Source organism: Phoca vitulina, unplaced genomic scaffold (genome assembly GCF_004348235.1).
Source record: "Phoca vitulina isolate PV1807 unplaced genomic scaffold, GSC_HSeal_1.0 scaffold7, whole genome shotgun sequence".
NCBI classification, from domain to species: domain Eukaryota; kingdom Metazoa; phylum Chordata; class Mammalia; order Carnivora; family Phocidae; genus Phoca; species Phoca vitulina.
In genome coordinates this window covers 37447164-37467841 of record NW_022589710.1, presented here as the reverse complement: position 1 = coordinate 37467841, position 20678 = coordinate 37447164, and the positions used below count along the sequence as shown (strand labels likewise).

Genomic DNA, 20678 nt, shown 5'->3' with positions numbered 1-20678 from the left:
CCCCCCACTCCAGCAACCCTCAGTTTGTTTCCTGAGATTAAGAATTCCTCATATCAGTGAGGTCATATGATACATGTCTTTCTCTGATTGACTTATTTTGCTCAGCATAACACCCTCCAGTTCCATCCACATCGTTGCAAATGGTAAGATCTCATTCCTTTTGATGGCTGCATAATATTCCATTGTATATATATATATATACCACCTCTTCTTTATCCATTCATCTGTTGATGGACATCTTGGCTCTTTCCATAGTTTGGCTATTGTGGACATTGCTGCTATAAACATCAGGGTGCACGTACCCCTTCGGATCCCTACATTTGTATCTTTGGGGTAAATACCCAGTAGTGCAATTGCTGGATCGTATGGTAGCTCTATTTTCAACATTTTGAAGAACCTCCATACTGTTTTCCAGAGTGGTTGCACCAGCTTGCCTTCCCATGAACGGTGTAAGAGGGTTCCCCTTTCTCCGCATCCCCGCAAAACATTTGTCATTTCCTGACTTGTTAATTTTAGCCATTCTGACTGGTGTGAGGTGCTATCTCATTGAGGTTTTGATTTGGATTTCCCTGATGCCGAGCGATGTTGAGCACTTTTTCATGTGTCTGTTGACCATTTGGATGTCTTCTTTGCAAAAATGTCTGTTCATGTCTTCTGCCCATTTCTTGATTGGATTCTTTGTTCTTTGGGTGTTGAGTTTGATGAGTTCTTTATAGATTTTGGATACTAGCCCTTTATCTGATATGTCATTTGCAAATATCTTCTCCCATTCTGTCAGTTGTCTTTTGGTTTTGTTGACTGTTCCCTTTGCTGTGCAAAAGTTTTTTACCTTGATGAAGTCCCAATAGTTCATTTTTGCCCTTGCTTCCCTTGCCTTTGGCGATGTTTCTAGGAACAAGTTGCTGCAGCTGAGGTCGAAGATGTTGCTGCCTGTGTTCTCCTTTAGGATTTTGATGGACTCCTGTCTCACATTTAGGTCTTTCAACCATTTGGAGTCTATTTTTGTGTGTGGTGTAAGGAAATGGTCCAGTTTCATTCTTCTGCATGTGGCTGTCCAATTTTCCCAACACCATCTGTTGAAGAGACTGTCTTTTTTCCATTGGACATTCTTTCCTGCTTTGTCGAAGATTAGTTGACCATAGAGTTGAGGGTCCATTTCTGGGCTCTCTATTCTGTTCCACTGATCTATGTGTCTGTGCCAGTACCATACTGTCTTGATGATGACAGCTTTGTAATAGAGCTGGAAGTCCGGAATTGTGATGCCACCAGCTTTGCTTTTCTTTTTCAACATTCCTCTGGCTATTTGGGGTCTTTTCTGGTTCCATACAAATTTTAGGATTCTTTGTTCCATTTCTTTGAAAAAAAGTGGATGGTATTTTGATGGGGATTGCATTGAATGTGTAGATTGCTCTAGGTAGCATTGACATCTTCACAATATTTGTTCTTCCAATCCATGAGCATGGAACGTTTTTCCATTTCTTTGTGCCTTCCTCAATTTCTTTCATGAGTATTTTATAGTTTTCTGAGTACAGATCCTTTGCCTCTTTGGTTAGATTTATTCCTAGGTATCTTATGGTTTTGGGTGCAACTGTAAATGGAATCGACTCCTTAATTTCTCTTTCTTCTGTCTTGTTGTTGGTGTATAGGAATGCCACTGAGTTCTGTGCATTGATTTTATATCCTGCCACTTTACTGAATTCCTGTATGAGTTCTAGCAGTTTTGGGGTAGAGTCTTTTGGGTTTTCCACATAAAGTATCATATCATCTGCAAAGAGTGAGAGTTTGACTTCTTCTTTGCCGATTTGGATGCCTTTTATTTCTTTTTGTTGTCTGATTGCTGTGGTTAGAATCTAGTACTATGTTGAATAGCAGTGGTGATAGTGGACATCCCTGCTGCATTCCTGACCTTAGGGGGAAAGCTCTCAGTTTTTCCATATTGAGAATGATATTCACTGTAGGTTTTTCATAGATGGCTTTTATGATATTGAGGTATGTACCCTCTATCCCTATACTCTGAAGAGTTTTGATCAAGTACGGATGCTGTACTTTGTCAAATGCTTTTTCTGCATCTATTGAGAAGATCATATGATTCTTGTTCTTTCTTTTGTTAATGTATTGTATCATGTTGATTGATTTGCGGATGTTGAACCAACCTTGCAGCCCAGGGATAAATCCCACTTGGTTGTGGTGAATAATCCTTTTAATGTACTGTTGTATCCTATTGACTAGTATTTTGGTGAGAATTTTTGCATCCACGTTCATCAAGGATATTGGTCTGTAATTCTCCTTTTTGATGGGGTCTTTGTCTGGTTTGGGGATCAAGGTCATGGTGGCCTCATAAAATGAGTTTGGAAGTTTTCCTTCCATTTCTATTTTTTGGAACAGTTTCAGAAGAATATGTATTAATTCTTCTTTAAATGTTTGGTAGAATTCCCCTGGGAAGCCATCTGACCCTGGGCTTTTGTTTGTTGGGAGATTTTTGATGACTGCTTCAATTTCCTTAGTGGTTACAGGTCTGTTCAGGTTTTCTATTTCTTCCTGGTTCAGTTTTGGTAGTTGATACATCTCTAAGAATGCATCCATTTCTTCCAGGTTATCTAATTTGCGGGCATAGAGTTGCTCATAATATGTTCTTATAATTGTATTTCTTTGGTGTTGGTTGTGATCTGTCCTCTTTCATTAATGATTTTGTTGATTTGGGTCACTTCTCTTTTCTTTTTGATAAGTCTGGCCAGGGGTTTATCAATCTTGTTAATTCTTTCAAAGAACCAGCTCCTAGTTTCGTTGATCTGTTCTACTGTTCTTTTAGTTTCTCTTTCATTGATTTCTGCTCTGATCTTTATTGTTTGTTTTCTCCTGCTGGGTTTAGGCTTTATTTGCTGTTCTTTCTCCAGCTCCTTTAGGTGTAGGGTTAGCTTGTGTTGAGACCTTTCTTATTTCTTAAGAAAGGCTAGTATTGCTATGTACTTTCCTCTTAGGACTGCCTTTGCTGCATCCCAAAGATTTTGAACTGTTGTGTTTTCATTTTCATTGGTTTCCATGAATTTTTTAAATTCTTCTTTAATTTCCTGGTTGACCCATTCATTCTTTAGTAGGATGCTCTTTAGCCTCCATGTATTTGAGTTCTTTCTGACTTTCCTCTTGTGATTGAGTTCTAGTTTCAAAGCATTGTGGTCTGAAAATAGGCAGGGAATGATTTCAATCTTTTGGTACTGGTTGAGACCTGATTTATGACCTAGGATGTGATTGATTCTGGAGAATGTTCCATGGGCACTAGAGAAGAATGTGTATTCTGTTGCTTTGGGATGGAATGTTCTGAATATGTCTGTGAAGTCCATTTGGTCCAGTGTGTCATTTAAAGTCTTTATTTCCTTGTTGATCTTTTGCTTAGATGACCTGTCCATTTCAGTGAGAGGGGTGTTAAAGTCCCCCACTATTATTGTATTGCTGTCAATGTGTTTCTTTGCTTTTGTTATTAATTGCCTTATATAATTGGCTGCTCCCATGTTAGGGGCATAGATATTTACAGTTGTTAGATCTTCTTGTTGGATAGACCCTTTAAGTAGGATATAGTGTCCTTCCTCATCTCTTATTACAGTCTTTGGTTTAAAATCTAATTTGTCTGATATAAGGATTGCCACCCCAGCTTTCTTTTGGTGTCCATTCACATGGTAAATGGTTTTCCACCCCCTCACTTTCAGTCTGGGGCTGTCTTTGGGTCTAAAATGAGTCTCTTGCAGACAGCATATCAATGGGTCTTGTTTTTTAACCCAATCTGATAGCCCGTGTCTTTTGATTGGGGCATTTAGTCCATTTACATTCAGGGTAACTATTGAAAGATATGAATTTAGTGCCATTGTATTGCCTGTAAGGTGACTGTTACTGTATATTGTCTGTGTTCCTTTCTAGTCTATGTTGCTTTTAGGCTCTCTCTTTGCTTAGAGGACCCCTTTCAATATTTCTTGTAGGGCTGGTTTCGTGTTTGCAAATTACTTTAGTTTTTGTTTGTCCTGGAAGCTTTTTATCTCTCCTTCTATTTTCAATGACAGCCTAGCTGGATATAGTATTCTTGGCTGCATATTTTTCTCATTTAGTGCTCTGAATATATCATGCCAGTCCTTTCTGGCCTGCCAGGTCTCTGTGGATAGGTCTGTTGCCAATCTAATGTTTCTACCATTGTAGGTTACATATCTCTTGTCCCAAGCTGCTTTCAAGATTTTCTCTTTGTCTCTGAGACTCGTAAGTTTTACTATTAGATGTTGGGGTGTTGACCTATGTTTATTGATTTTGAGAGGGGTTCTCTGTGCTTCCTGGGTTTGATGCCTGTTTCCTTCCCCAAATTAGGGAAGTTCTCTGCTATAATTTGCTCCAATATACCTTCTGCCCCTCTCTCTCTTTCTTCTTCTTCTGGGATCCCAATTATTCTAATGTTGTTTCATCTTATGGTATCGCTTATCTCTCAGATTCTGCCCTCGTGAACCAGTAGTTGTTTCTCTCTCTTTTTCTCAGCTTCTTTATTTTCCATCATTTGGTCTTCTATATCACTGATTCTCTCTTCTGCCTCACTTATCCTAGCAGTTAGTGCCCCCATTTTTTATTGCACCTCATTAATAGCCTTTTTGATTTCGACTTGGTTAGATTTTAGTTCTTTTATTTCTCCAGAAAGGGTTTCTCTAATAACTTCCATGCTTTTTTCAAGCCTAGCTAGTATCTTTAAAGTGATGATTCTGAACTCTAGACCCGACATCGTACTAATGTCCGTATTGAGTAGGTCCCTGGCAGTCGGTACTACCTCTTGTTCTTTTTGTTGAGGTGATTTTTTCCATCTTGTCATTTTGTCCAGAGGAGAATAGATGAATGAGAGAACAAAATGCTAACAGGGTAACAACGTCCCCAGAAAATATACTCTAAACAAATCAGAAAAGACCTGAAACCAGGGGGAAAGAAAGGGAAAGAAAGAAAAGAGAAAAAGAAAAAAAAAAAGGAAAAGAAAAAGAAAAAGATAAAAACAAACAAAAACAGAACAAAACAAAAAAAAACAGAATATGATCAAACATGATCAGGCTGGTGCATAGATCAGTGCCACACACTAGATTTTGGGTGTATTTTGGTTTGTTAGAAGAAAGTGCCTCCCAAAATTTTAAAGAAAGAAAAACTTACATATGTACAAAAATAAGGGTTGATATGATGAAGGGATGGAATATGACTGTAAAGATGAAAATTACAAAAAATTTTATAAAAGGAATTGATAAGAAGTTGTTTGAAAAGAGAAAGAAGAGGGGGCGCCTGGGTGGCTCAGTTGGTTAAGCGACTGCCTTCGGCTCAGGTCATGATCCTGGAGTCCCGGGATCGAGTCCCACATCAGGCTCCCTGCTCAGCGGGGAGTCTGCTTCTCCCTCTGACCCTCCTCCCTCTCATGCTCTCTGTCTCTCATTGTCTCTCTCGCAAATAAATAAAATCTAAAAAAAAAAAAAAAAAAAAAAGAAAAGAGAAAGAAGAGGGTTTAAAAAAAAAAAGGAAAAAAAAGGGAGAGAATGTGATCAGGCAGGAGACTAGAATAAAGCCATACACTAGAGATTTAGGGTATATTTAGGGTATATTTTGTTAGAAGAAACTGTATCTCAAAATTTTAAAGAGAGAACTTATATATATATGCCAAAAATAAGGGTAACTATTATGAAGGGATAGAATATGACTCTAAAAATGAAAAATAAAAATGTTTTTTAAAAAAGGGATTGATAAGACGTTGGTTGAAAAAGGGAAAAAGAAAAATTAAAAAAAAAAAAGACAGTTAAAAAAAAAAATTAACTCTGAAAGACTAAACAATCATGGTAAAAAAGCCATGGATTCTATGTGCATTATTCCCCTAGCGCTGGAGTTCTGCCGTTCTCATTGATTGGTAAACTTGGTCTTGGCTGGCTGTTCTCGCTGATCTTCTGGGGGAGGGGCCTGTTGCTGTGGTTCCCAAATGTCTTTGCTGGAGGTGGAATTGCCCCACCCTTGCCCAGTCTGGGCTGAGTAATCTGCTCGGGTTTGCTCTCGGGAGCTTTTGTCCCCTGCAAGCTTTCTGTACAGCTTTGGAGGCTGAGAGTGAAAATGGCGGCCTTGAATCTCTGCCCCGGAGGAGCCGAGAACTTGGGGCCCCGCTCCTCAGTGAGACCCCAGAGAAAAGCAGTCAATCACTCCCGTCTCCCCAGTCTCCGGCCGCACTCCGGACTCACCCGGCCTGTGACCAAGCGTTTCTATCTCTGGCACCCAACTCGGTGTGGTGTCTCCAAACCCAGCAGATCCCTGCGGTGCGCTCCCACACCGCTCCTCCCGGGGGAGGAAGGGGAGTCTCCCCGGATCTGTTGCTTGTTGGGTCCCTCCTGGAAGAGCGGTGGCCCGACAGTGCCACGGATCACAGTTTATGGCAACCCCGAGCTGAGAGCCCATGCCTCGGCTCCATCTCTGCAGCCGGCTTCCCTGCTCCGATACCTGGGAGCTCTGCTGCACTCAGGGACCCCCGGTCTTTCTGTGACCCCGAGGATCCTGAAACCACACTGTCCCACGAGGGTTCCACCCCGTTTAGCCACTGGAGTGATGTCCCTCAGCGGAGTCAACTTCTAAAAGTTCCGATTTTGTGCTCCGCTGCTCTATCACTTGCCAGAAGCGGCAGTTGGAGGCCCCCTCCCCCGCCGTCCATCCTCCCGAATATCACCTCGGATTCACTTCTCCGCACGTCCTACCTTCCAGAAAGTGGTCGCTTTTCTGTTGAGAGAGTTGTTGCTATTCTTTTCTTCGATCTCCTGTTGAGTTCGTAGGTGTTCAGAATGGTTTGATCCCTATCCAGCTGAATTCCTGGGACCAGACGAAATCCAGGTCTCCTACTCCTCCGCCATCTTGCCCCGCCCCCCCCCTTCCCACATCCTTCTTAATCACTGCTTCTGTCATGAAACTGGAATTGTTCACTGTGCTCCATAGAGATGAAGTGGGATAGAAAGAACAATTCCACTGAATTTCAATGAAAAGCTTCATGAGAAGAAGCACTATTTGTTACTCATAATTTCACCATGTACTTTCTTTAGCTCTAGCATTTAAAATAGGGATCAGGGGTGCCTGGGTGGCTCAGGTCATGATCCCAGGGTCCTTGTCGAGTCTGCTTTCCCTCTCCCTCTGCCCTTCCCTCCCCGCTCATGCAGTCTCTCTCAAATAAATAGAATCTTTAAAAATAAATAAAATGGGGATCAGTAACTTCTATACATATGAAGACTAAGACAAGGGAAGATGTGGGGTGGGACATATGAAAATGAAAATGAAAATAAAAACAAATAAGAGCTGTAATAACAGAGGAAGAATCAAAGCAAGAGGAGCATCTGAGGTAGTGGCAGAGTACTACTCATCAATTTTCTCAATTCTCCAAGTACTCCTGAAATTAGGCCTGAATCAAGAATGTGAGAGAGGAGCATGATGGTCTTTATGGAAGAATCAGGATATCAGGCCTGTGAAAGGTATTAGAAGTCATTTTAATTTAATGTAAGTCTTTCATCAGATAGTTAAGGAAACTGATGCTTCTGAAGACATTATCAGTGAAAAATATGAAGACATATAAAGAAAACATAAGGCAAAGGGAAGCTGGTTTCTCTCACATACATTTCAACCTAGTTGTCACCAAAGTAAAAGTTGTATACTTGCCTTTCACTACAGCTGCCCCTTCAACAACGTAGGTGTGAACGGTGTGGGTCCACTTGTACACAGACTTTTTATAGTATGGTACTGTAAATGTAATGTATTTTCTCTTCCTTATGGTTTTCTAATAACACCTTCTTTTCTCTAGCTTACTTTATTGTAAGAATACAGTATATAATACATATAGCATAAAAAATAAGTGTTAATCGACTATTTATGTTATTGGTAAGGCTTCCAGCCAACAGAAGGCTATTTATTAGTAGTTAAGTTTTGGAGGAGTCAAAAGTTATACATGGATTTTCAACTGCATGGGGGGGTGAGCAGTCCTAACCCTGCATTGTTCAATGGTCATCTGTATTAGATATCAAGCTCTTTCGGGGTGGGGAATCTGATTTTATTTATTTCCAACAGCACCAAATACAATGAATAAATGAATGAATGTTGGGTGGACACAAAAATCTAATTGTTTAGTAATATGTGAATAGAAACCTTAGATACCATCTAACTTAGTTTTTTCAGTTTTAAACAAGGAAAGAGTGGCAATCAATGAAGACCCAGAATGATCAAGTACATTACCCAAAGTCACATAATTTGTTAGTGGTAGAAGTTAGATGGTACCCCCAGATTCTTGAATTCTAGTGTCCTTCTCTTTCATTACAGCACACTACCTCAATGTACAAATAATTATCTGTGGTACTTCAATTTTCTATATTTGGCCAACTCTTAATATGATGGATGGTCCATGGACAATTAGGGTAGCTTTCTGGTCTGCAGGAAAGCTTCCAAGCAAAGTTAAGATGGTCTAAGTCCTGGTTTTGCCTTTATTAACTCTGGAACTTTGGGCAGAAATTTTCTTTCCTTTAATTTCCTTACCTGTGAAATGATTACCTCTGCCCACTTCACAGAACTGTGTTATAGGATCAATGAGATAATGTAGTTGAAGGTATTTTGGTAATTTAATTACTATACTGTTATCTTTCAAGATCCTGTTCAAACACTGAATCTATGAAGACTTTCCTGATCCAGATGGAAGTACAATTTCTTCTTCCCTGACCTCTCATAAATACCTCTCAGGGTATTTATCACATTCTACCCATATAATGTTAGCTGTGCATGTCTCTTTTCCAATAGACTATAATAAGCTAGAAGAAGCCATTAAGAAAAAAAAATCTCTGTCCCTCACAGTAGTAGGTATTCAATAAATGTTCTGCAAATAAGTGAATGAATCAACACATGTATTAATATTACTCAATAGCTGACTTTATTACAAACAGTATAAGCTACAGAATGCCACAGCCTAGCTTACAAGTTTATTTTCAGGAATTATTTTAGCATCAGTTTCTCTGAAAGGTAGTAATATTTTACAGTACTTTTTTTTCCCACTGAACTAAAATCTTTTTATCCTCCTTATCACATCATCACTTTTAGGGCAGGTATTACCTTCCCTATTTTACAAATGGAAACATCAAAGCCCAATACCATTAATAAGTTACTTGGTCCAGAATTAGGAAAAAGCCAGGGATACTGGCCAGGTCACTTAAGTCTCAGTCCAGTATTCTTTCCATTAGGCAAAGAAAATTTTCCCAAGGTATGAAATCTGGCACTGGGACTCAGGAAAATTCCTCTTCCCATAACTTTTTTATGTATGTGTACAGGAGCACATACTTAGGAGCAAAGATGCTTCTTTGGATTCTTCTTGGTCATAGGATTTCCTGATACATCTCCCTGAACATAAGCATGAGACTCATTGCATATGTACATGATAATTCCCAAGTGGGCCAAGAGATAATTTTAAATAATAATTTTAACATTATCTTACACTATAAATAGTCCTCTTATTCTCAAAAATAGCTTCCAGGACAGAAAAGAAAACAGAACATCAAAAAATGCAAAATAATCACCAGTGGTAATTAATGAAGCCTAAAAAAAGTACAATAGAAAAGCTATAAATGCGACAGCTTCATCTCATGGCCTTGTTAGGATAAGACAGGAGTCATGTATAACATCCAAAATACTCTCAATAAAATAAAATTTTGCTAGCTTCCCCAGGAGACAGGGTTTAATTCAGAAATATGGGTTTAATATATTTGTTGAATGAATAAATAAGTGAATGAAGGTAACAAAGTATGATGACTCAGCTGGTCTAAGTGAACAAAGGAAAAATGATCTCCCTGTGACCTAAGGTAAACTGGAACATCTGTTTTTGGGTGGGGCTCTGCAAATTAAACTATGTATCATAAAGTTTACAGTATATTGTAAACTATACATATCTCTGCTACTACATATCACTTTATGAGGAATATATCAGATTCTTACCCAATAACTGGATGTTTGAAGCCAAGCTTCTTGGTAGCCTCTTCTATTTCCTTTTCCAGCCAAGGTTGTGGGCGGATCAAGTATTTGACAAACTGGGACACCCACCACACTGCAGGATCACCGTGGACTCGTACGAGCCGATCTGCAAGGTCTTCTGGTACCGCCAGGGGTAAATATGGTGGACGAGGATGAAGACTGTCTACAATGGGGAGCTCAACCACCTGAACATTTTTGTCCTTTACTTCACCTGTGAGAATATCAAAACGTATCATCACCATACTGCTTTCCTCATACAGTTACCATTTAAGAAGAACTCACTCTGGATGCTTTCATCCTCAGAGCAACTCTAAAGCAGTATTATAACTCTCACTTTACAGAGGCAGTTAAGTCACTTGCCTAAGGTACTAGCACAGAAGTGACAGAGCTAAATTTCACATTTAGGTTGGTCTGCCTCTCAAGCCCATGGCGTTTTTTCTTTTTTTCCTGTCATAACATAGCTGCCATATAAACACCTCATACCCCAGATAAGGATGTATCCAGCACTCAAAGTATCTAATCAGAGAATAACCGTATTGCTAGTGAACACAGCCAGCGAGGCAAAGTTCTGTTTTTTTAATTGTTTGTGAACTAGACAATAAAGCGTTCTCAAAACTTCCAGATTGTCATTATAGCCAATGGCTTTTGCATTACTTTCATGACAGAGCAGAATGATACTAGAGATACCTAAAGATTATAATTATAAACCAAGCAGTTATATCTTTTAAAGAAAAAAAAACACAGATAATTCTAAAGTCTTCTTTTTTCTTGGCCAAATTATCTATTATATTTTCAATTATGATAATAATATAATCTATGTTGACTGTTTACCTGGATATTAATTTAAAGTTAGAACAGAGATTAGATACTAATTTTTGTAGATGATGATTAGTTTCAGAACCAACTTCTATATCATTAATGTTATTGCTGTTCTATCAATTTTATAAGGCAATGAGATGAACATCCCAAAATGGGATAAGCCAGTGACTTTAGAGTTTATGTATTGAAGACCACATAGTAATAACTAGAAGACACAAAGACATCAGGCACAGAAATTTCACAAATATAAAATGTACTGATTTAAATTTCAATAACAGAAAATATGAACCCGAACATACAAAATGACTCCACTTAAGATGTTGTCATTGTGCATAATGAATTAGAATCACAGTTTATCACTGGACCATTAAAAAAAGGATGCATTTGTAGAGAATAAACCTAGAATACATTTAAAATGTATTTACCAGAATGGAACACAGTCCTCAAATTGTTGTTGTTGTTGTTTTTTTTTTGCATATATGCAAAATGTTTTAAGGTAAATTACATGACCTGGGAAAGTAATCACTCAAACCAACTGCATGATTATTAGAAAGTCAGTTGGCCTAACTAAAAATTAAAAATGTCTGGTTAATATTCTCTCTGATATGTAAGATTCATTTCAGTATTCTTAGAACAAAGCCCTTGAAACATGACATTTGTTGCACGAATAAATGGCAATAAAAAAATTTACCAGATTGCAGTTCATCTAGGGTGCCAGTTAAGAGGTGGGCACCAAAAAAAAAAAAAAAAAAGGAAGAAAGAAAGAAAGAAAGGGGCGGGCACCTCTATCAGATGAGAAACTAATTAAGAGTGTATGGGGAAAGAGTGAGCTACATTTTAAATTAAGCTCTAATAATCTCCCTAAGGCAAAGGAAACTGGTATGGACATGATAAGAGATGTAGTACATGAATGAGAGAGAAAAAAAGGAAGGGAAAACAGTTTTTTTATAAAAAAGAGAGAAAGAAAGGAAAAAATCTAGCCTCTCCTATATGACCATAAACAAAAGCAAAATTAATAGGGCTACCTTCCTTTTGTGATTTCTTCCTAACAAGGTTATTCTAAATGCTCTGTGTAACTAGCTCCCTCTTTCACTTATATAGAAGTATTACCCTTTCTGATTGCTCCAAGGCCTCAGCTTTCTTACAGCTAGTCCTATTGACAGCTTTCAGATATAAATGAAAACTATGCCTATACCTTCAAGACAGAGAATTCGGTTTATTTTTGTTGATTCTTTGTTCATTCATTCATTCAGTTCAAATATTTATTGAACGCTGCTATATTCCAAACACTGTATGAGGCAGAGTATACAATGATAACATGGTTCTTGCATTCCAAGATTTCTAGTTCAAAAACCTCTCCCAGAACTGCTTTCAGTGAAAGAAAAATAAACAAAATAAAACAAAATATCATCACCAAAAAACATGCTATCAAAAAGATATCAATACTCAACTGCCTAGTAAAATATTACAAATTTATCATTTTCATTTATATAAAAAATAAAAGTTTAGCTTCCTCAATAATAATATATTTCAAAATAAATGAAAATAACATAGTACATATGTTATGTAAGAAGGTTCCTTTTTTAACTTGGTTTACCACCTAACATTTTTTATTCCACTGGTCTACATATTCAAAAGAATTTGAATCTGGAACAGATCCTAGAGGTAATTTTGTTCAGTGTTTTCTAAACTTTAGTCGTTTATGTACGAACTTTATAATTTTTACCATATCTATGCACTATCTGTACTGTTTAATGTTTTAAAAATTCATTTTAAAACTTGCATGAATTTATTTTAAAGATGGCAACTAAGTAACTTCACTGAAAACAAAACCATATTATTAAATTCTATATAGATACTATTCCCTGTGAAGGGTTCTGAGCCCAAGCCAGATTTCTATTTAAAAAGATTATCAGCGACGTTAAAGGGGTCTAACTGCTTTTTCCCTTACATCTCCTAGGAGTTTAAAACCAAATGAGAAACAGAGAAGAATAAAATGGCAATCAAAGTATCAGCTTGATTACTATAAGGATAAACTACAGAATGTGGTTCTTTATTTTGGATTTTTGGCCTTATGGGTTTCCTAATAGTTCCCACCCAGCCCTAGGCAGAGTTTGTCAACCATGGCCTACTACACAGGGGAGGAGGAGGAGCATGCCTTCTGAGAGGGGGCTGTACCATGAGAGAAGCCAGAAAGGGCTGTGCCTCACACATTTGGTTCCTCCTCCTAAACTCACCAGTTGTATACTACTTTCCTTCCAAGTGGAAGGGAAATGGTAGACAGAAAGAAGCAAAAAAGCACTTCAGTACTTTCCCCTTGAAGGAATGGAATTCATTTCTCTTCTATAGAAACTCTTGAGGACTGTGATTCAACAGTGTTACACAATTCACAGTGCTCACCTTAGCACATACCCTCCCCAATGTCCATCACCCAGATACCCCATCCCTCCCACCCCCCACCACATATTGAATGGAGCACTGGGTGTTAAACGCAATGAATCATGGAACACTACATGAAAAACTAATGATGTACTGTATGGTGACTAACATAACATAATAAAATAAAATTAAAAAAAAAAAACAAACTCTTGAGGAATAGAGGATTCCCAGTACCTATTCTTACCCATCTCTACCCCCAAACAATTATCCAGTGTTAAAGAACTATTAAAGATATCTTGATATCAAATTGAGAATTTGCCTGACATAATTAGAAAGACTGAAAAAGAAGTAACTTTCTCAACTATGCGATTCAACGTTTATTTTAATCTTTTATCAGGAAATTGTCTGAAATTGTCTCATATGCCACTTAAATTAATCTCTAGTAATCTGTGGTAGGTTCAGAGTTTGGGAAACACAGATTTACTTAAACTCCCTCATTTTACAGAGGAAATAAACTAGAGAGGTTAAGTAAATTTCTCAAAGGTAATAAGGCTAATAAAGGGCCAGGATTAGACTCTATCTAGTGTTTACTGCATTACTTATATTACATTCTGCTTTCTGGAACCTATGTATTTCAAGCATTTAAGTATGTCCCCTTTTGATCAATCAAGAGTGCCCTGCCATTCTATTAAGACTTTATTTAGTGTTGAAAAAAAAAAAAAAAGTACCACTGCATCAACCTTCCAGCAAGAGAATGTTTTATATGTATAAGTCATACAAAAGTCAGCACTATGCATTTGGAAAGAATCAGAGCAAACTAGCCTAGGTATTACACAATTGACTGCCTACTTCAACTTGAACTGATATGGTCATTATTAATTATTTCAGACTCATTTTCAAGACTACCTCTTCCTGTTGCTAATTTTGTTTTGTAAGGTCATTCTCTTTGCTAAAGGCAGGGAGGACTCAATAGGCTTGTTAGTATACTTACAGCCCTCTGCCAGTAGCATAGTTAGCTCTTTGACAGGGAGGATCTCCACAGCTGCAGGCAAGTATCTCTAGAGAAGCCCTTTTCCCTGCTGCTCAATTCATAGCAACCCCATTTTTTAAAGCATTATTCTGTTATCATTCCATGTGCCATAAGACGGAGACACTAGCCCAGGAATTAGTCAATTAGAATTATTAATCATTAGTAGATTCAACAGAAAGGTCTTAACATCTACCATGAATGAATAGGTTCTGCTATGATGAAAAATGTTTCAAGGGCGGAAAAGATGTGGGGTCCCAGTCCATGAGATTTCTTCTGCATTTACTATCTTCTTTCTTCAGTTGCCACTCAGTGACTGTATCACTCTGACTTGTGAGAGAAACAGAACTTAAGAGGAGAAAATCTCCTGAAGACAGAATTCATATAGCCAGAATGGTCAAAATAAAGAGGTCTGGAATAGGGTTGCCAGTTGGGAAAAATCTCCAATAAAACATCACTATCTGCAACTTAAATTTCACTTGGGAGGAGGAGGGAATTATAAGCAACACTTTGGTAATTCTGAACCAAAAAAGCTATCTGCTTTCTGGTCTCAAGATTCCTAAGGAGATTTCCTTCAATATCCACATTATGTCGACTTCCCTCAAATAGGTACAGATGTGTAGAACGAGATTTTAATTCCCTAAGGGTTTCCTTGAATGGTTAGAGCTGGTAAATGCCATCATATCCAAGAGCCTTTCCAAAGAGTGTGCCCACTGCTGAGACTCACGGCCCTACATGAGGCTGGACCAAGGGAGAGACATCAAACAAATATGGTAAAGCAAATGCCTATTCACACAGCATCGTGACTACAGTGCATAGTGATTACAAGTATGGGCTTTGGAATGACAAAAACTCATGTTCAAATACTCTATCACGTAACAGTTGCGTGACTTTGGGTAAGTTATATTTAATTTCACCCTAGTTTCTTCATCTGGAAAATGGCATTGATAACAGCACCTTTTTCATCTGTAAAATGGGATTAATTATAGTATCTTATTCATTGAGTTATTTTAAGGATGAGATATTACATGGAGAAAGCTAAGCACAATGCCTGACACGTAGTAATTCTCAAAATATGTTAGTTCTTTACCCTGGGATCAATTCTGCTGAACAATTCTTAAGAAGCTAGCTAGAGTTTGGTCAAGGAAGAGATTATATGCCAAAACATCATATTCTTTGAAAAATAATCAAAGTTCCCAATTTCAGTGAGCCAAAGATATACTCCCAAAGGAGTACAGAAGATACACACCCCAAGTAAATCTTATTCATACTGTTTACCATAGGCAATAGAATAATGGGCAGCTTTTATCTTTTCAAAATAATCAACAAATGTTCATACTGAAGGGTAGTGACTCTGGCTATCCTATCATCACTAAATTGACTTGACCAAAATTCTGTTCTACACTGAAAGCATAGAATGACAGTAAGTTGTCTAAACTAGTAATATGTATTACAGCAAAGAATTTGTATGCTTAAATTAGATCTACAAAGACTTGCTGGACTTCTGGGATTTACATACTTTAACACTGTGTGGCCAAATATGACTGCTTAAATTCTTACTAAACTCTCTGAGACTTGGTATGGGAGGTACAAGTAAAAGGAGATCAAGACTGAAAGCCAACTAGCCGTGGTGAGACCTCTAGAGGCACTGGGGGATCTTTCTTGATTTTTACTTGGACACAGTAAGATGGGACATAAAAAAAAAGGTCACATAAATGTGTGAGGTCTATTCTTCAGGATTTTTAACAATGATGACATTAATATTTATATCTTCATTTAATGACTGAGCTCTGTTCTCATTTAAAATATGGAGGAAAGATACACTATTAAAAGTGAACAGCTGGGCTACTTTCCTTTTGTTTTTCAACCACTGCGGCTGATAGAGATTTCTTCTTGAACTTGAATGAGCAACTGTCGCCTGCCATAAGAATTCCATCACTGCTCTACTTAAGCAACAACTCAAAAGACTGTTATTACTGCCAGTTTGAAGCCTTCAACCAATTGAGTAAAAGTTCTAAATTCAATCATATGAAACAAAGTGCAGTGTTAGCAACATTCTTAAGAATTAGCATATCACACTATGGGAATGATTGTGCAGCATTCTTATGAGGTATTTTCTGCTTTTACTAGTACAGAAATGCCTTGCAAAAGCAACCAGACTCATGGTTCACCGACCTCAATGTTATTCTGACAGACTGGATATGGGACTAAAAGAACGGCTAATGGAAAATATGTAATATCTCAGTGAGTTACGTAGTTCAGGGTAAGGCAGGCAGGACAGTGTCAAAAGAAAAAAGACCGAAGAGATTTTTTGCTTCATGCCACTGAACAGAAGGCTCCCTGCAGTCATTCTGCATGTTTCTGAAACAAATTTAGTCCTTTAACTTTTATATACATATATGTTACTTTGCCAAGATTCCAGACAGTCCATAGACAGCTTGCTCATAAATGGGACAGTGTCAACAGTTTCTCTGATGACTCACATTGCATAGGCCCTATAACTCCATGTAGAGATTTGGAAGAGTGTTCTGGTTTTTGTTTTTTGGTTTTTTTTTTTAATAATTTAGTACTTTTCCCTAACTTAGAAACTCCTTCTAATCCAAGGGATCCCAAAGAATTTTAGAATAGCTTTTCTCATAGGGAAAAAACAAGAAAATACAGGAATGAAAAGCAGCAGAAAGATAAGGCTTAATTTCTTGATATCAAATTATTAAAGAGCCAAACCCAAACTCTCTTTCCCCCATTCTCATTACAAAAAAAAAAAAAAATCACAATTCCACTTTCGTATTCCTCTTACTCCTTCACCACAAGTCACTCTCCTTGAAAGAAATAGGAAGGAGGAAGGACCTTTTATCGCCTGAGGATTCCTGAAAGAGATGACTGAGTCTATTGGTGGCCACCAAGATCTCACAGGATAGAGCTGTCAGTTGGCATGCTGTGTTCCCTTTTGCTTTGGGGGAATTTTATAGCAGCCTTTGTGATTAGCACTTGGCTGGAGTTAAGAATATAAAGTTTCATGTTGGACTTACAGTTCCTTGTGATTTTTCTGCTAAATTATCATTCAAATGTTAAATCAGGAAGGCCTAATTTGAGTTTCCTGATAATAGGGTATAGGTCAATCCCAATACCCTAAAAACATAAGAATTATAACTCGAAATTCTGGCTACCCCATGAGAGAAGAAAATGAAAATATAGTCATGTTGGAAGAAGAAAATCCTAACAGTTAAGACTTTTGTGAGCTATGAGGAGAGAAGACAACCAAATCGAGTGCAGTATCACCATGCTAAAGCACTCCACAAATTGCTGACCAAACAAACATCTTGCCTACTAAACTAAGGATTGGGGTAGCAAATCTCCCTTGGTTTTTTTTGTTTTGTTTTGTTTTGTTTCAGGGGTACAGGTCTGTGATTCTCTCCCTCGTTGTATATGCCAACCCAACCTATAAAGTACCAGCAGCTCCAAAAGTCGCCCTGCCACCATTTCCACCTTTAGCGTGCTGCCATCTCAGACTACAGAATCTGTCTTCTCTCCCAGCTGCCTCAGCTTCCAATGCGGAAGAAGAGATGGGGGACGGGGCACAGCGCTGTGTGTCACGCCACAGCTCCTGTTGTCACTGCAGCCACCAGTCTGGTCCAAGTCAGCTGACCCTCCCCTTCTCTCCTTTTCTGGGTTGTGTTACGTCTCTAGAGTGAAGAGAGCTAACACTTTACAATCTATAGTTTCTGGTGGCATAGCTGAGGTAAATACTGTAAAGACATTACTCAAGGAGTGGCTATATTTTACTCTTTTTGGTTTAATTGGGGGAAGAGCAGGGGATATCCATACAGGAAGAGAAAGAACTCTGAGGCAAAAGGCATGAAACCTTAACTAACAGAGCATGGAAAGGGGCGGAAGGAGGAAGATAAAAGACAAATAGGGCAAGGAGATGTCTGAGATGGAGAGAAGTAGTCTTTTGCTTGTTACTGCTTACAAAAGACTATACTTTGTACAGATTTGATACTTCACACTATGGTTCCTATGACATTAATCATTTATACTTAAATCAGGGACAGCACCACCACAACCCTCTTGAGAACCTGGACCAGAATTTGCCAAGGAATACTTCTGTCACTCCCCTCCCACAGTTAGCTATGGTTTCTCATCATCTGCAACATATTTTTCAACCTGCAGAGAGTTATCTATCAATAGGCCCCAAAGTCTTACCTGTAAAATCTCTAAATCAGAAGCTACTATTTTACCATAATCATATCTTTATTCCAAATCCTAAAGATTTTGGCAGGGATGAGGGTCCTGAGTCTGTTCTTTTCATATACTTTACTCCTCTTCAATGACCCATGCATGCTATAAGCCATTTCTAAAATAGCCCCTGCATTCATCGCCTCCCTGCCTCAGCTCCCTGTCAGCAACTTTAATTAAAGGCTGACATTTATTGAGCACCAACTACATGCCAGGTAATACACTAAATCTTTTCCATACATTATCCCAATTAATCCACGAAGTCTTTATGAGGTGAGTACTCTCTTATCCCCATTTTACAGATGAATTTAAGTAACTTGTTCAAGGTCACCCAGCTAGGAGTCAGAAACAGGAGTTGAACCCGGACATCCTTCTGACTCCAGAATTTGAAGTTTTATACCACCTTACTCCATTACCTTAAAGTTTCACAGAAAGCAGAATGACTCTACAAAGACTGTTGAATCACAGACCTGTACCTCTGAAACAAATAATACATTATATGTTAAAAAAAAAAAAAAAAAAGAAGATAGCAGGAAGGGGAGAATGAAGGGGGGAAAACAGAGGGGGAAACAAACCATGAGAGACTATGGACTCTGAGAAACAAACTGAGGGTTCCAGAGGGGAGAGGGGTGGGGGGATGGGTTAGCCTGGTGATGGGTATTAAAGAGGGCATGTACTGCATGGAGCAGTGGGTGTTATACGCAAACAATGAATCATGGAACACTACATCAAAAACTAATGATGTAATGTATGGCGATTAACATAACATAAAAAAAAAAATGACTCTACATGGAATTTTTTAAAAAGGAGGGAGGGGTGGGGCTCCAGGTACGAGTAAGGTAACACCAATGGGTAAGGTCCACATCTCTCTCTACAGCAGGCACTAGATCAAGGAATTTAATATTAAGTAAAGGACATAAACTTCAAACACTGATCACATATACATACAAAGCAATTAGATTGTGGCTAAACAAAACAACTTAATTCACTGTCATTTTGGGTTCATACTGAGATCCCTGAAGAAACAAAAATAATGGCTAAAGACAGATTATCTCAAATTTAAATAATTTGTATGAAACAATTAGGGTGCTTCTGAGTCAACTTAAAGCTCATGGTTAAGAGTTAATAATACCTTCATAATTTGATTGTAAAGAGAATATGAATTAGCCAACCTATGACAGTCTTATTTCCTAATAATTATATAATAGCCCTTCCATGAAAGAGAAACAGCCTACTTCAGAACAAAGAATCTAAAAAGCAAAGTTATCATAAAGAGATTTATTAAACATGTAAACCACTCTCATCTACATACTTATTTTCAACTATTAAACATTAAAGCAAAAATATTTTGCAGTCTAAAATATGTGTTTTTAAAAAATATTTCCACCTTTAATTTCTTAAATGGTATATTAATAGATAAGTAAAAATGAACAAATTTCAATTTGCTCCTGAAGACCTTATAAATTGAAGTTTCTACTTCTGATGATATTATCCAAAATTCGGGATATAATAACAGATGCTATCCAAAATGAATCACAAAATAAATACAAATATTTTATATTTTCAGTAACAAATTTCAGCCTTATTATAATAACGAACTTTATTCATGTCAGTGGAATTTCTAAAAGATTAAAAAAGATCAGAGAAAGGACTTTAAGAGGTGATACAAAGTAATTTTTAAGTCAATTCAATAGATCATTTAGTTGAACATAAATGAAAGGGGACAATCATAACTGTGTTTATACACTAATAAATTCATTCAGTTAAACTACTACATCTCAAGAACAAAGAGAAATAATATTCAGAGGGATGGAGATCTTCCAAATGACAACAGGATGATTCTTGTCTATCCTAAAAGAGGAGAACTGAGAGTTATATGTTCCAAGCATATAAAATTATAGAAGATTTAAACAAGGTGTTCAAGAATGTGTTCACCAAATCTTAGAATTAGGGATCTTTCATTGGTGTTTGAAAGAAGCAGTTTAAGAATAAATAAAATAAAGTCTAATTTTACACAAAAGGTAGAATTCTTACAGAACTCACTATCTCAAGAGAAGATAACTTAAGCCAGAAATGATATTTGAGGTAAAATATGAATGTTCATACCATGACACCATGGATGACAACTATATTTCCTATAAAATGTCATTGAGAACTACTGTAAATCAGAGTACTTAACTGGATTAATCAGTGTTAT

The 20678-nt window shown here is 37.6% G+C and overlaps 1 protein-coding gene across 9 annotated transcripts in view; it reads right to left on the bottom strand.

Annotated features, from left to right (window-relative positions):
* Nucleotides 1-20678, bottom strand: part of FUT8 (fucosyltransferase 8) — a 316924-nt gene that overhangs the window by 18245 nt on the left and 278001 nt on the right. For all 9 annotated transcript variants that reach the window (XM_032405330.1, XM_032405322.1, XM_032405324.1 and 6 more), the window contains one exon: nt 9985-10231. In XM_032405330.1, the coding sequence (XP_032261221.1) occupies nt 9985-10231 (247 nt within the window). The remainder of the gene's footprint in view (nt 1-9984; nt 10232-20678) is intronic.